Raw genomic sequence first — 12,809 nt, forward strand, 5'->3', positions numbered from 1 at the left:
TCACTCGTGTAAATCTAAAATTCATCAGATTAAACCTGCTGTGGGTGTAAAAGTATTCTGTAAATGTATTTCATTTTATTTAAACAAATAAATAAAATGCATAATTTAGATGTGATTCTTGAATTTTAGTCTCTGGTTCCAGCTTCTCAAATGTGAAAATGTTTTATTTTATATAATAATAATTGAACATATTTGGACTGTTGAACAAAGCGATTTGAAAACAGCTGTGGGTAATTGTTGTGACGGACATTTTTAACTATTTTTGGACATTTATGTAATGGATTAAATCCCCCCCATGAGGATCAATGTTAGCTGCAGCCTTGAGTTAAATGCTGAATGCTCCGTCTGTGCAGCTCGTGGCCCGTCTGATTCCTCCCGACATGTAACGTGATATTAAAGCCGGTGCTTGTGTCTGTTGATCTGCAGGGCTGCGCCTCCTGGCAGTGGTACTTCCCGTTCCACTACGCTCCGTTCGCCTCCGACTTCAAAGACATCAAAGGGATGTTCACGGACTTTGACAAGGACACCAAACCGGTAAGAACGCACTGAGAACTTCTCTTCCTTTGTTATGTCTCGTCTCCCACTTCATCGTCAAATCTAACAAAGGAGGAGTTTTTGTTGAATCTGTTGCTCCAATCAAATGCCAGTAAACTCACTGCAACATCTACGCCGGGTGGAGGCTTTATTAGAGAAATCCACGAAAACGCAACAGTTTTAGAGCTTTCACAATAAAAGAGAGGAACACGTGAAGTTGGGAGACTTTTTCTCATATTTTTTCTAAATATTTAGGATTAAGAATTTGACCACAAACATTTCTGCTGGTACAAATCTGTAGCTGTGTTTTTCTTTTATTGAACCGGCAATAGAGTTCTGCAGGAATGTGACCTAACAACCAGAAATTAGTCAGCATCTTTACACTTCCTGTTCCCTCGTCTAAAAGTCAGTGTTTTTGGTTAGATGTCTGAAATAAGTTGTTTAACACAAGCTGCAGAGTTAACGTTGACACATCAGCATTTAGATTGGTTCCCCGTAGAACATTTACAACACAAATGAAATGCATCAACCAATATGCAACCAAAAGACACAACATCATTTTGTTTTAGGTGAATCAACCTCCCGGTACGAGCACTTAAATAGCCCTTAATTCAATAATTATGATTACTACAAATTGTAAAATATGGTGGAAGATTGGCAGAAGGTCCAGGTCATTTTTTACTTCAACAGAAGTTGAACTGACCAACAATGATACTTTTTCATGTCATGGATCACAACAAGAAGTTTCATAAATCTTGTTTCGATGGAGTTGAAACCAGACTAGTTGAATCAGAGAGTAACTACGAGTGTGTAAATAACTTGTTTGTGTGTTGTTGTCTTGTCCAGTTCAAGCCACTGGAGCAGCTGATGGGAGTGTTTCCCGCCGCCAGCGGCAACTTCCTGCCCGCCACATGGCGGAGCCTCATGAGCAGTCCGGTAAGTGTCGAGTCCTGAAGGAGGTGCAGAGAGATCAGGAGGGAGAGTAGTTTTCACTCTGAGCTGCTTTTTACAAGTCTCACACTTCTCTTGACGCAGGATTCTTCCATCATCGATTTCTACCCCGACGACTTCGCCATTGATCTCAACGGCAAGAAATACGCCTGGCAGGGTGAGTCACCTGCCCGCTCAATAACACTGCTTTTAAAGGGCCAGTGTGTGTCTTTTAGAGTGATCTATTAGCAGAACTGTATGATCATATTTAGAACTATAATAGACTATAATAGACTTTCATTGCTCCTAAAGTAGTCGGAGGCGAAGATCTTGAAAGATACCACAGAGTGAAGTCAAAGCTTCATGTGTTAAAGCTGCATTCTCTCTAGTGTCCACCAGGGGGCGACTCCTCTGGTTGTATAGAAGTCTATGAGAAAATGACTCTACTTCTCTCTTGATTTATTACCTCAGTAAACATTGTAAACATGAGTTTATGGTCTCAATCTCTAGTTTCAAGTCTTCTTCAATACAGCATGATGTTCATTTAGTACATTATGGTCCATTTAGAGTCAAACAGACCATAAAGCAGGGGATGCTTTAGGGCGGGGCTACACGGTGATTGACAGGTCTCTACCAGAGACGTATACGGCGTCTCTACGTCACTCCTCCTCAGTCCAGATATGGTCACTTCCTGTTCACGGGTTGCAAAACACAAGATGGCGACGACCAGAATTGCCAAATTCGGGACTTGAAACGGTCCACGTCTTATATACAGTTAATGGCCTTTGACGTGGTTTTGTTACCTCAGTCGTGGTAAGGAGCGGCCGGAGTATTCAGTTCGTTGTAATCTGAAACCTCACCACTAGATGTCACCAAATCCTAAGATTGTGGCACACAAAGATGTTAAATTCCTGTATATGTGCTTTATTTTGAAGGTGTGGCCTTGTTGCCTTTCGTGGATGAAAGTCGGCTGAGGGCGGCTCTGGACGACGTCTACCCCGACCTCTCACCTGAGGAAGGTGAGCAAAAACTCTACGAACTCTGGATTTCTTCTTACGATGAGCATCTCTGACTAAATGTGTTTCAGTGTTGAGCTGATTAGTGTTTCTACACGGTTTGTGTGAGGTGACGTGTTTCAGGTGTTCTGCTGCGTGTTCTCTGTTGCAGTGAGGAGAAACAGTCTGGGCAGCGACGTGATGTTTCTCCAGAAGTCTCACCCGCTCTCCGACTTCATCCATGAACTCTACCGCACAGAATCTCAAGAGGTAACAAAACACACAAAACTCCGCCTTGAATTCAAATCAACCCGATGGGGCCGAGCAGTTCTTTCTGTCTGCAGAAGTAAATGTAGTTTATTTTAAAAACCTCAAACAGTCGATGCACTTTTCAGACATGCAGCGACGAAGGGGCTGATGGAAAATGTGGTCTTAATGTTAACTGGGGGAAGTACATTTACTCAAGTACTGTATTTAAGTACACTTTTGGGTTACTTGTACTTTACTTGAGAAGCTACTTTATACTTCACAACATCTCAGAGGCAAATATCGTACTTTTTCCTGCACGACATTATATTTCATTACAACATACATGTCTTTACCAGCTGCGACATTAAAGTGTTGAACACATTAATGTATCAATAATCACAATCAAGTAATATAAAATACATTATTCTGCATAATTAGTACTTTTACCGTTGATACTTTAAGTGTATTCTGAGTATTTCTACACTGCAGTATTGCTACTCTTACTTCAGTAAAGTATCTTGAGTACTCTCTCTGAGCAGCAGCACTAACAACCTGCAGCGTCTGACAAAGTTCACCAGTAGGTTTGATGATGCAGCAGCTTGTTGTTCCTTTAAATTAATATTATTCTCTGCGCTGTGATGCATCGTGCAGCTGAACCCCCCCCCCCCCCCCCCCCCCCCCCCCCAATCCTCCTCAACACTGTAATAATAGTCTTCTTCTTCTGTGGTTTTATAAATCACACTCGCATCCAGTTTAAGCTCTGCTTTCTGCGTCACTGTGCTGCAGATGTGTTTGTGTAGCTGAGCAGGTGTCGTCTGAGTCCGATTCACTCTCGTTGATTATGTATTTGTAAATGCAAGGAAAGTTGTTGTTCAGAGTTATTTACTCACTGGGTTAAAACACTTCTTAAAGAGTATTTCTGAACAGTGATTCAAAAGAATACAGCAGCACGAAACATTAATGAGGACGGATCACATCTGAACAAATACTGAACACATCTAAAGACTCGCTGTCAAAGTTTTCTTCCTTAAAACAAGAAACCAACCTGAAGACAACTTCTCAAATGTTAATTAAATCCCCAAAATATACCGATGATTTATCTACGTTAGTCGTACGGGTAGTAGACTGAATGTGTGAAGGTTGTCCTGCTGGCGGCACTATAGAACACATCATCAGCAGGAATGTGAGTAAAAAAAAATACAAATAAGACAATCGGTGCAAAAAATGAATGTAGAACATTTTGAAAAAATATCAACTTTTTAAACTTGGCTACAAAAAATGTCTCCAAAAAACGTCAAAGGACGAAAAATGACAAACTAGAATTTCTTCTCTACTCCTTTTTCCCCAAAACGTTTTATTTTTCATGACGTCGTCACGTCTTCTTCTTCTGCGGCGCTTTAATGGCGGCTGCCCGGAGAATTGGCTCCACCCACTGTTTACATCCATGAACCAGCTTCTGATATTCAGTCGTGGACGGAAACGTGAATACGTTTGTCATTTTCTTTTTGCAGATTTGATTAAAGCTCCGTTACATCTCGCACTACTTTGATGCAAAGCTGTCTCGTGTTTTCACCGATTTTATTTGGGTCGCCAACACAATTTGCAGGATTTCTTACAAAGTCTTTTAATTAACATGAATATCTGCAGAAGTGGCTGGTTTACCTATTTAAGATAATATAAGTTGATGTGGAAATGTCAGTTAAAATGTTCATTTCAGCACTTATTTGCGCTTATGACTGATAGATGAGGCCCTTTCTGCCTCCTGAGCCACAGTTAGCCACGTAAAGTTATCGTTACGTTTAAAAAAAAAAAAACGGTGACAAATGTGCAGCATTATAAAATACATTCTGTTACACAACCTGTGAGACAAATGTCTAAAGAGTTCGACTGAACCGCCTCCTGTCTAGACACACCATTAGAGATAGACATCTGATCAGACGGGGTTCATCCTCTGGGGAAACGAAACATGATCAGTAAAGCAAAGTGCTCCCTCGTTAGCCGGACAGAAGGATTCACATCGTCTGATAAGGTGCGAGGATAATAACCAGCGATCTTATTGAAACTAATACCTTTTGCTATTCTGCTGATCTCTTCTTTTTGATTATTTTGTGGGACAAAATGAACATTTCTTTATTGTTCTTGTATGTAAACAAACGGTTTTTCTTGAGCAGCAATACAAAAAGTTACAAAATCTTTAAAACACATTCTTAGCTGAAACAGAGAGCATGACCATTAGCTCTGGACCGCATCGATGCTCCGGGGTTTTACTCATGTAGAAGCTGGTTTCGGGGGTCATCCCTGTAAGTAACACGGTGTTATAACATGTATGACCGTATATTCTACTGTTCACTAAACACCTGAATCATCACCATTCACTGCTTGATATACAATCTGCACCTTTACCTCCTCCAGGGCACTGAGATCCCTGCGGAGCTCTGTCATGGGATCCTGGGTACGTTAAATCTTGACGACAACCCAATTCTACCAGACGAGTAAGGAAACGCCGGCTTCATGCTCACCTGTTTTGTGCCTTTTTGTCTCGTGTTCTTAAGGCTGACGGAGCTGAAGAAGTGCAACGACGCACCTGATTATTTGTTTTCATGTCATTTGTCCTTCAGACTGGTGACGTCACCCATCCCAACGCTGCGGGACATTGAACAGAACCACGCCATCGGGTAAGAACCCAGCTAGCATCATACTTTCTTCTGTTCTCAGACAGTTCAACACTTAAAGGTTTGAGACATCTGACTTTCCTTCATAAACACTCGTCATGATTTGATCTAAATGAAAAAAGGACGGGTGGTCCTGTTGGTTTCTAGTTCCTAGCTCTGTAGATCTATATATCAATATAGATCTATAGAGCTAGACAGATGTATATGGATGATGTATAGAAACCGTGTCAGTCAGATATCTGAATGTTTCTTCTCCGTCTATGTCGTCCCAGCGATTCACTGACAGTCTTACTTATTGAGACATTTTCAGCGAAGCTTCAAAGCGTTTTATTTTCAGAGTTGAGCCGTGAGAATCTGTTCAGCCGCCTTTCATTAGAATAACACGAGTGTGCAGCTTCTCTCTGTCTGAGGCTCAACAGGAACAGTGGACGAGGCCGGGTGAGAATGTGATGAAACGCTTCTTCACCAGAATAATCCTCGCACATCAAACGTCACAGACTCGGGAACAGAAAGAAAGTGAGCTAATGGAACTCTTTCTGTCCGCACTTGAAACTGATTTTCTTCTGCTTCTTTTTCAGGGTGAAGTTCAAAGATCCGTACTTTGCAGCCGACTTTGTGTTCAAGGCGGTCCTCCTTCCTGGAGCCAAGTGAGGACTTATTTCATCTCAGAAATGCTTTCATAAATATTAAGCCTCCTTCTTTTCATGTTTTTGATATATATATATATATATATATATTTATTACAACTCGGTGTTAAAGGTGATATTTTATATCAAAACCAACAACACGTTTTTCAAACTTTCTGACTTTAAACAAACGAGAGAAGAAAGTGCATTTGTTGGGGACTATTTTCAGCGGCGGATGAATCCACATTGGGTGCTGTAGTGAGTGTTCTCACGAGGCTCATTGATGGAGATATCAGGCTGTGATGCAGACACAACTTGTTCATGTAATATAATTATTATTATATCATTTGCATAACACATTTAATGCAAAGATTGCAGCCTAACGAGCTCACAGAGCGTGATCAGAATAACAATAGTTAGAGATGAAGCAAACAAACAACAGCATAAATCAGTTTAATCACAAGAAGATCAAATATAACTTTATTAATAACGAAGGAAATTCTTGTGTTGAGTTTCATTAAAGATGAAGAGCAAAAAACAATAGAATAAAAATACAAAAAACAATAGAATACAATTTTTTTTTTTATTAAATGTAAACGAAATAAAACGGACACATTGCACAATAGAATAAAATAGCAATAAGAGTAAATAAATACAGTAAAAAAACAACAAAGATTAAATATAAAGTGTATAAGAAGTGATGCTAACACCAGAGCCGAATGGACACTATAAAGAAAAGTAATATTGATAAACATGAACTGATTATTGATCAGAAGCGTTTGTTATTTGAGAGTCTACACTCCTCTCTGAGATTCACATAAAACTCTTTATCTCAGTGCAGCTTTGACTCTGTTTGTTGTTGTTGTTGTTGTTGTTTGTTGTCAGGATGCCCAACAAGGTGCTGAAGCCGGGGGACTGGGAGAAGGGCAACAGAGAACCATGGAGACCCCAGCTGGGCTTCAACCAGCACAGGCAGCAGGCTCACCTGGACCAGTCCGGCTTCAGGGCTCTGGGGTGAGTTCATCTATTCACCGCCATGAAGAAGGTTTTAGTTCCAACGCTATCAATCTCTCTAATGCGCTCTAAAGCTCTGTCTGTACTCGTAGCGTGAACGGAGGAGTTTATTCTCTGAAGCACCAGAAGATGAACAAACTAAATGAACTGAAGAATCAAAAAGACGACGAGTGAAACTCGTAGATATGATCGTAGACTGAAGGTCTAACCGGCAAAAAGACATAAACTAACCTCCACTATAGAGGGGAGGGATTATCATCTGTAAACTCATATCTCATATTCATGAACTACTTTATTACCTTTAAACCCTGTAAAGAAACAAGTCAAGTATTAAATACATTATAAAGAAACAAAGGCTGAATATCTTGTAAACTATTTGATTTGGCTCCTAAATATTCACTCAAATGTAGGTTTTTCAGACTTTCTGTTTCTAAAGCATCTAAAAACTAACTGACCTTCTCTGTATAATCATGAGACGTGTAAACAAGGTTTCATCAGTCAACTGTTTGTCACTTTATCGAGGTGCACGACAAAGCGCCGGCTGTGATTCCGTCATTTTCTGGCGCCCGCCGGCTTCACCGCGACAAATATAAACTCGGTTGTTTCATCTGTTATTTGGGGTTCAGGGGTTGACGCCTCTCAGCATTCGATTAGACCGACTTGCTCACGTTTAATATCCACACGGTTAAGATGCAGTTGAATCACAGTCGTAGTTTATCGGTGATCATCGCCAGTCACTTTTATACCTCTGAAGAAAAACACAAAAAGTTGTTTCTTTGTCCTCCACGTTTGAGTCGTCACATCTAAAGAGACGGTTTATGAAATCATTTTCCGCTCAACGTCTCCCCTCACAGCTGCCGGTAGACCGTCCTGCAGCGAGCGATGTCACTTCAGTGTTAAACAAGGACTGCTGATTCCACAGTGACTCAGTGTTCACGGGTACAGTATTTTAAAATGGAAAATGTGTCCGTCGCTGCCCGTTAACCAGCCATCCTTGATTATGATCTAAGCTCTCTCCTCCACACGTTGATATTATCATTAAGGAAATGTGAATAATTGAACATCTGGCTCGGTCCGACTGTGGAATTAATTATGCACGGATTCGAAGAAACGGAATGTTATTCCAATTTTCTTCTTCTTCTTTTCTTCTTCTTGCTAAACTAAGTCGTTGATTCAGTGATTCCGGCAGTTATGTGCCTCGATGGGGCCAAACGAACAGCTGCTCAGAGCATCGTTATCAGAAGCATCTTTCTGTTGCTTTGATTCCTCCGTCTGTGATGTTCACCTCTGAGATCTGAAAACACAACATGAGCTTTGACTCCTATGTTATTTTAGATTTGTTTCCAGACATTATAGACTTTATACAGTGACTTTGCTGCTGTAAACATTACTGTTGCTGCTCAATTTATTTATTAATTAAATAATATATTAAATTGTTATTATTAAGTAATGAAAAAGTACAGATAAGAGTACAGATAATAGTAGTATTGCTAAAAATATACAGGGCTTCCTGTTGTTTTTCATGTTTCACCTGAAGCTAAATGCCCCAAACCGTCACACTCTGTGAGCTCGTTTGTGAGTTTGATGTGTCCAACAAGTTGTTTGTTGTTGTTGTTGTTGTAACTCCGACTCTTACATCACACTTTTCTCTTCCTTCAGTCACAGTGTGAACAGAAACCGCGGTGGACAGTACAGCAACGCCCCGCCACCCAACATGTACCAACAAGGAAGCTACCGCGGTGCACACAGCGGAGGCCACCAGTCGTTCCAACGTAAGAAACTCACGCTAACTCATGCTAACACACGCTAACGCACCATAATGTACTAAATGAACATCATGCTGTATTGAAGAAGACTTGAAACTAGAGATTGAGACCATAAACTCATGTTTACAATGATTACTGAGGTAATAAATCAAGAGAGAAGTAGAGTCATTTTCTCATAGACTTCTATACAACCAGAGGAGTCGCCCCCTGGTGGACACTAGAGAGAATGCAGCTTTACGTTACTCAGGCTAAAATGATTGTCACAACGGAAGTGATGAGAACAAAACTGAGCTCTAAATAAACAGTCAAACTTCTCCTCTAGGTTCTACAATGTAAATCTATGGATATGTTTTGTTTGTATTTACCTCGTGCAGATCTCGTGCAGATTAAATGAAGCTTTTTGCCTCGGAACAAGTTTTTAAAGAAACTCTATTAAGCAGGAAAACGAATGAATAAAGCAAACATCGACTGCTCTGCAGGACCTGCTTCTTCATAACAAACATCGTCTCAGATATGATGAAGATAAAAAAGGTTGTTTTATTTCACTCTGTCCACGCTGTGGCCCCCCCGGCCCCTCTGCCAGCTCTCTCCTCCGGTGTGACTTTGATGTGCCAATTTGCAAGTAGATGAATAATCTCATCTGCCCGCTGATGGCGTGCGGGGGAGTCGCAGCTATTCTTGGTGCCACTTGATGCAAATATTTTTTTTTGGCTCCTCCAGATTGCGGCAGCACCCCCCCCGGCCCCCGGCCTCTGCCGCTCGTTCTTAACGGTAAACTTGCCAATTAGTGGCGCAGGATTCTCTTCCTCTATATTTTTTCCATCATCGTTGGGAAAATTATTGCGCTCAACAAAGAGGAATCTTTGTAAATGTCCAGCGTGGCTTTTATGATCTCAGGTTTATTATATCGAGCAGCTGGAGCTTAAATGTTCTTCTCAGGTTCGCACTGATTTGAATTCTGCTGATTTTTCGCCGTTTGAAGTTGTAAACCTTTGACTTTTTCCTCCAGCGTTGACGCTCACCAGCTCAGTGTTGGTTTGAAATCATATTTTTGAACTATCATCAGTTCTTTTTAAGGTGTTGACTCCAGGGTTTCTGCAGCTTTTTGTCCATTTGAAGCTGTAAACCTTTGATTTATTTTTCCTCCAGCTCAGTCTTGGTGTCGAATAAGATTAATAACTAATCATCAGGTCTTTAGGAGCTGTTGACTCCAGGATTTCTGCTTAACATTGATGGTGAAATCTGGACTTAACCGACTATAATATCGGCGTCCGTAGGAATGTGATTATCCAGACAAGTGGGCCTTTTTCCTGCAGCCGGAGGCCGGAGAGCTCGCTTTTGTCCGGACGACACTTTCTCAGGGCCGGTCCTCCGCTCAGCCAGTAATCACTACAGGCTTTGGGCTTTTGTGGTTTTGGGTGAGGCGGGGGGGGGTTGCTGATTAGCGTTGTGGGAGACCCGGGCCGGTAATGAGACTGTTGGAGTGCCCCCCCCCCCCCCCCCTGATAAAAGCATCTGGGAGGATCCCGTTTGATTGGGTGTGTGATGCGCTCTGAAGAGGGTTGAAACCAAAGTTAACTTCCCTCTTTTGACGGCGCCTGCTACCCCCCGCAGTGATGTGTCAACACGCTGCCTCTGAAACGCGCCGTGGGGCCTTTGTGCCGGCCGCCGTTTAATAACCAGCCGGGGAGTCTCTGCTGGCGGCCATTATTGCCTTTGGCACCAAATTTGAACCGGGGGGCAGCAAAGTAACGGATTCATCCAGCGGCCACAGTGGCCGATAAGCCTCCAAACTCCCAAAGCACTTCAGGATAAACAGCTGCGCATAAGAGCCGCTTCTCGCTGGCTGGTTGGACCGACTTCAGTAACGAGGAGTCAGCAGACACACGAGGCCCTGCTGGTAACGGCATTTACACAAAATACTTTTAAAAACTTCAGAACAATCTCACAGGAGATTTATTCACCTTTTTGTGTTTTTACTCCAACATTGATTTGAGCTCAAACGGGAACAAACGTTTCTACTGTCGGAGGTCAGAAGGTATTCAAAGACGTTGTAGTAAAGAAAAACTTAAAGATTAGTTCAGAAGTTTGAGGTTTTATTAGTTTTGTTGGATATAAATCATGAGAGTGGAACAATGTTGAATGCTTTGAACAAAGTCTTTGTCGTAAATATAATACTTCATACCTGAAAACATTCTGAGTACCGAACAAAGTGAATTATTTTACTCATTCTTAGTGTTTTTAGCTTCTTTGATTGGACGGTTCCTGATTTTATTCTGCTTCTGTTCTTTTAAACTGTCTTTTCTAGAAATTTGGTTTATTTAGTTTTTGCACTGGAAGTCTGGTATCGTATAATCCGAATGATTCTTTGTGATTTTAAGCGTCAAAGGTTTTAATCTTTCCTAAAAATGTGTTTTCTGCTGATGAAGCAGCAGCTTGGAGTCCGTCCGTCTGCAGAGAAGTTACTGTCCTCCTCCTCACTGAGTCAAATAGTCGCCGAACTAATTGAAAAGAGGCGGAGAGAGACGTTTAGTTGTTTAGCGCGGTTGTAATCCCCCCCCCCCCCCCCTGCATTAATACAGTGGCGGCAGCGTGTTTTAAGGATTTAAAGCGTAATCCTTTGTTGGCTTTTGTCCGGCGCAGACTGGAGGTCTATACACGGTCAGATCATTGTTAATTAAGGAGATTGACAGGTGTCCACTTGTAATTCTCTCTTTTTTTTTTCGATGTGGAAGAAGAAGACCAGAGTGTTGCGGAGTTATAATTGGAGCCCGACTGGGTGGTCCACTTAAAGTTTATTGGTGAAGAGATAATCAAACATGAAAACTGAATGACAAAAACAAAATGATCCGTCCGCCTGCTGGCTGCTAATTGTGCGTTTTACTACTATTATAGCAGCCAAGAGCTGGTGGAATATTTTCCTTTAAGTTATCGGGTCTGAAAACAGATTATTTCAGTGTTTTCTAACATTTTAATCATTTTCACGAGTTCCAAAATGCTTAAGTCTCCAGTTAGTGTCCCAAAAGACTCTTTTATGAGCTTTAATCTTCTGAAGGTTTGAGGTTCCTCTCACACAAAAGATCTGTAAACCTGACGTTTTATTCAATTTCTAACTAATTACTATAAATGCACAGTAGGATACTAATGTCGACCAGAGTTTGTCTTTGAGAGGGGTCTCAAAACACGTTTCAGTGGCACGTTTCTGTGAAGCTTTTAGATGTTTTTATGTCCTAAGAAGCACATTATGTTGTAAACTTGGTGTTTTTACAGTAAATCGATTTTAAATGTCTTAACAAATGTAAAATCAGCTGTTTTAGCTTCAAAACATCGACTTCAAACGCGCAGAATGTTGACGAAAGCTGGACGATTACAGAAAAAAAGACAGCGACGCTAGCAGCTCTTTGTTACGATGTATTTGGACACAGCGGTGCTTTGAGCTAAATGCTAACATCAGCATGCTAACAGGCTCACAGGTTCGTGTTTAGCAGCCGTAACGTTTATCACGTTAGTGTACATAGTGTACGATAATGTACATTATCCCGGCGTGTTGGCATGCTAAGCTAATTAGCAATTAACACAAAGTACAGCTGAGGCTGTTGGGAAATGTCCCAACTGGATGAAAAAAAAAAGTAATTTATTTAGGATAATTTTGCTCGCGTCAACAAGTTTTCCCATGATGCTTTGGAGAGAAAATAAAAAACATGGTCACCATCCAGTCGCATGCTTCCACCTTCATTTCTCCATCAATTTAAAAACACATAACCAGCAACATGAGTGAAATCATTAACGTATTCAAATCATATTTCATATCATATAAATCCACATTTGTTGATTTGAGGGAGCAGTGAAATCTGGAAAGTACGGTCCGTTTTTTGGGGTAAAAATAATATTTTGAACCGTCGTGTCTCTTTTCCAATAGAAGTCTATGGGAAGAAAAAGTATTTTCCGTCACGTGACGAACACGGACGTTGTATTTCCAACGTTTAACCACGATGTAAAATTAGCCTTAGCGCCCTGCTCTCT

At 41.1% G+C, this 12,809-nt stretch overlaps 1 protein-coding gene across 6 annotated transcripts in view; it reads left to right on the forward strand.

Annotated features, from left to right (window-relative positions):
- xrn2 (5'-3' exoribonuclease 2) overlaps positions 1 to 12,809 on the forward strand; it is a 36,246-nt gene that overhangs the window by 16,949 nt on the left and 6,488 nt on the right. For 3 of the 6 annotated variants that reach the window (XR_012951517.1, XR_012951518.1, XM_076083679.1), the window contains 11 exons: positions 427 to 534; positions 1,381 to 1,470; positions 1,570 to 1,642; positions 2,400 to 2,483; positions 2,632 to 2,729; positions 5,121 to 5,200; positions 5,327 to 5,383; positions 5,959 to 6,027; positions 6,892 to 7,020; positions 8,680 to 8,792; positions 9,507 to 9,557. Coding sequence is in view for 3 of the 6 variants with exons in the window: in XM_076083679.1 (XP_075939794.1) it covers positions 427 to 534; positions 1,381 to 1,470; positions 1,570 to 1,642; positions 2,400 to 2,483; positions 2,632 to 2,729; positions 5,121 to 5,200; positions 5,327 to 5,383; positions 5,959 to 6,027; positions 6,892 to 7,020; positions 8,680 to 8,792; positions 9,507 to 9,557 (952 nt within the window). In the remaining 3 variants the exon portion in view is untranslated. Of the gene's footprint in view, positions 1 to 426; positions 535 to 1,380; positions 1,471 to 1,569; positions 1,643 to 2,399; positions 2,484 to 2,631; positions 2,730 to 5,120; positions 5,201 to 5,326; positions 5,384 to 5,958; positions 6,028 to 6,891; positions 7,021 to 7,874; positions 7,954 to 8,679; positions 8,793 to 9,506; positions 9,558 to 12,809 lie in introns of those variants that run through there. The other 3 variants (XR_012951519.1, XM_076083680.1, XM_076083681.1) reach the window with 2 other exon arrangements.

Source organism: Anarhichas minor, unplaced genomic scaffold (genome assembly GCF_050575085.1).
Source record: "Anarhichas minor isolate MPS153535 unplaced genomic scaffold, ASM5057508v1 ptg000136l, whole genome shotgun sequence".
In the NCBI taxonomy this organism is placed as follows: domain Eukaryota; kingdom Metazoa; phylum Chordata; class Actinopteri; order Perciformes; family Anarhichadidae; genus Anarhichas; species Anarhichas minor.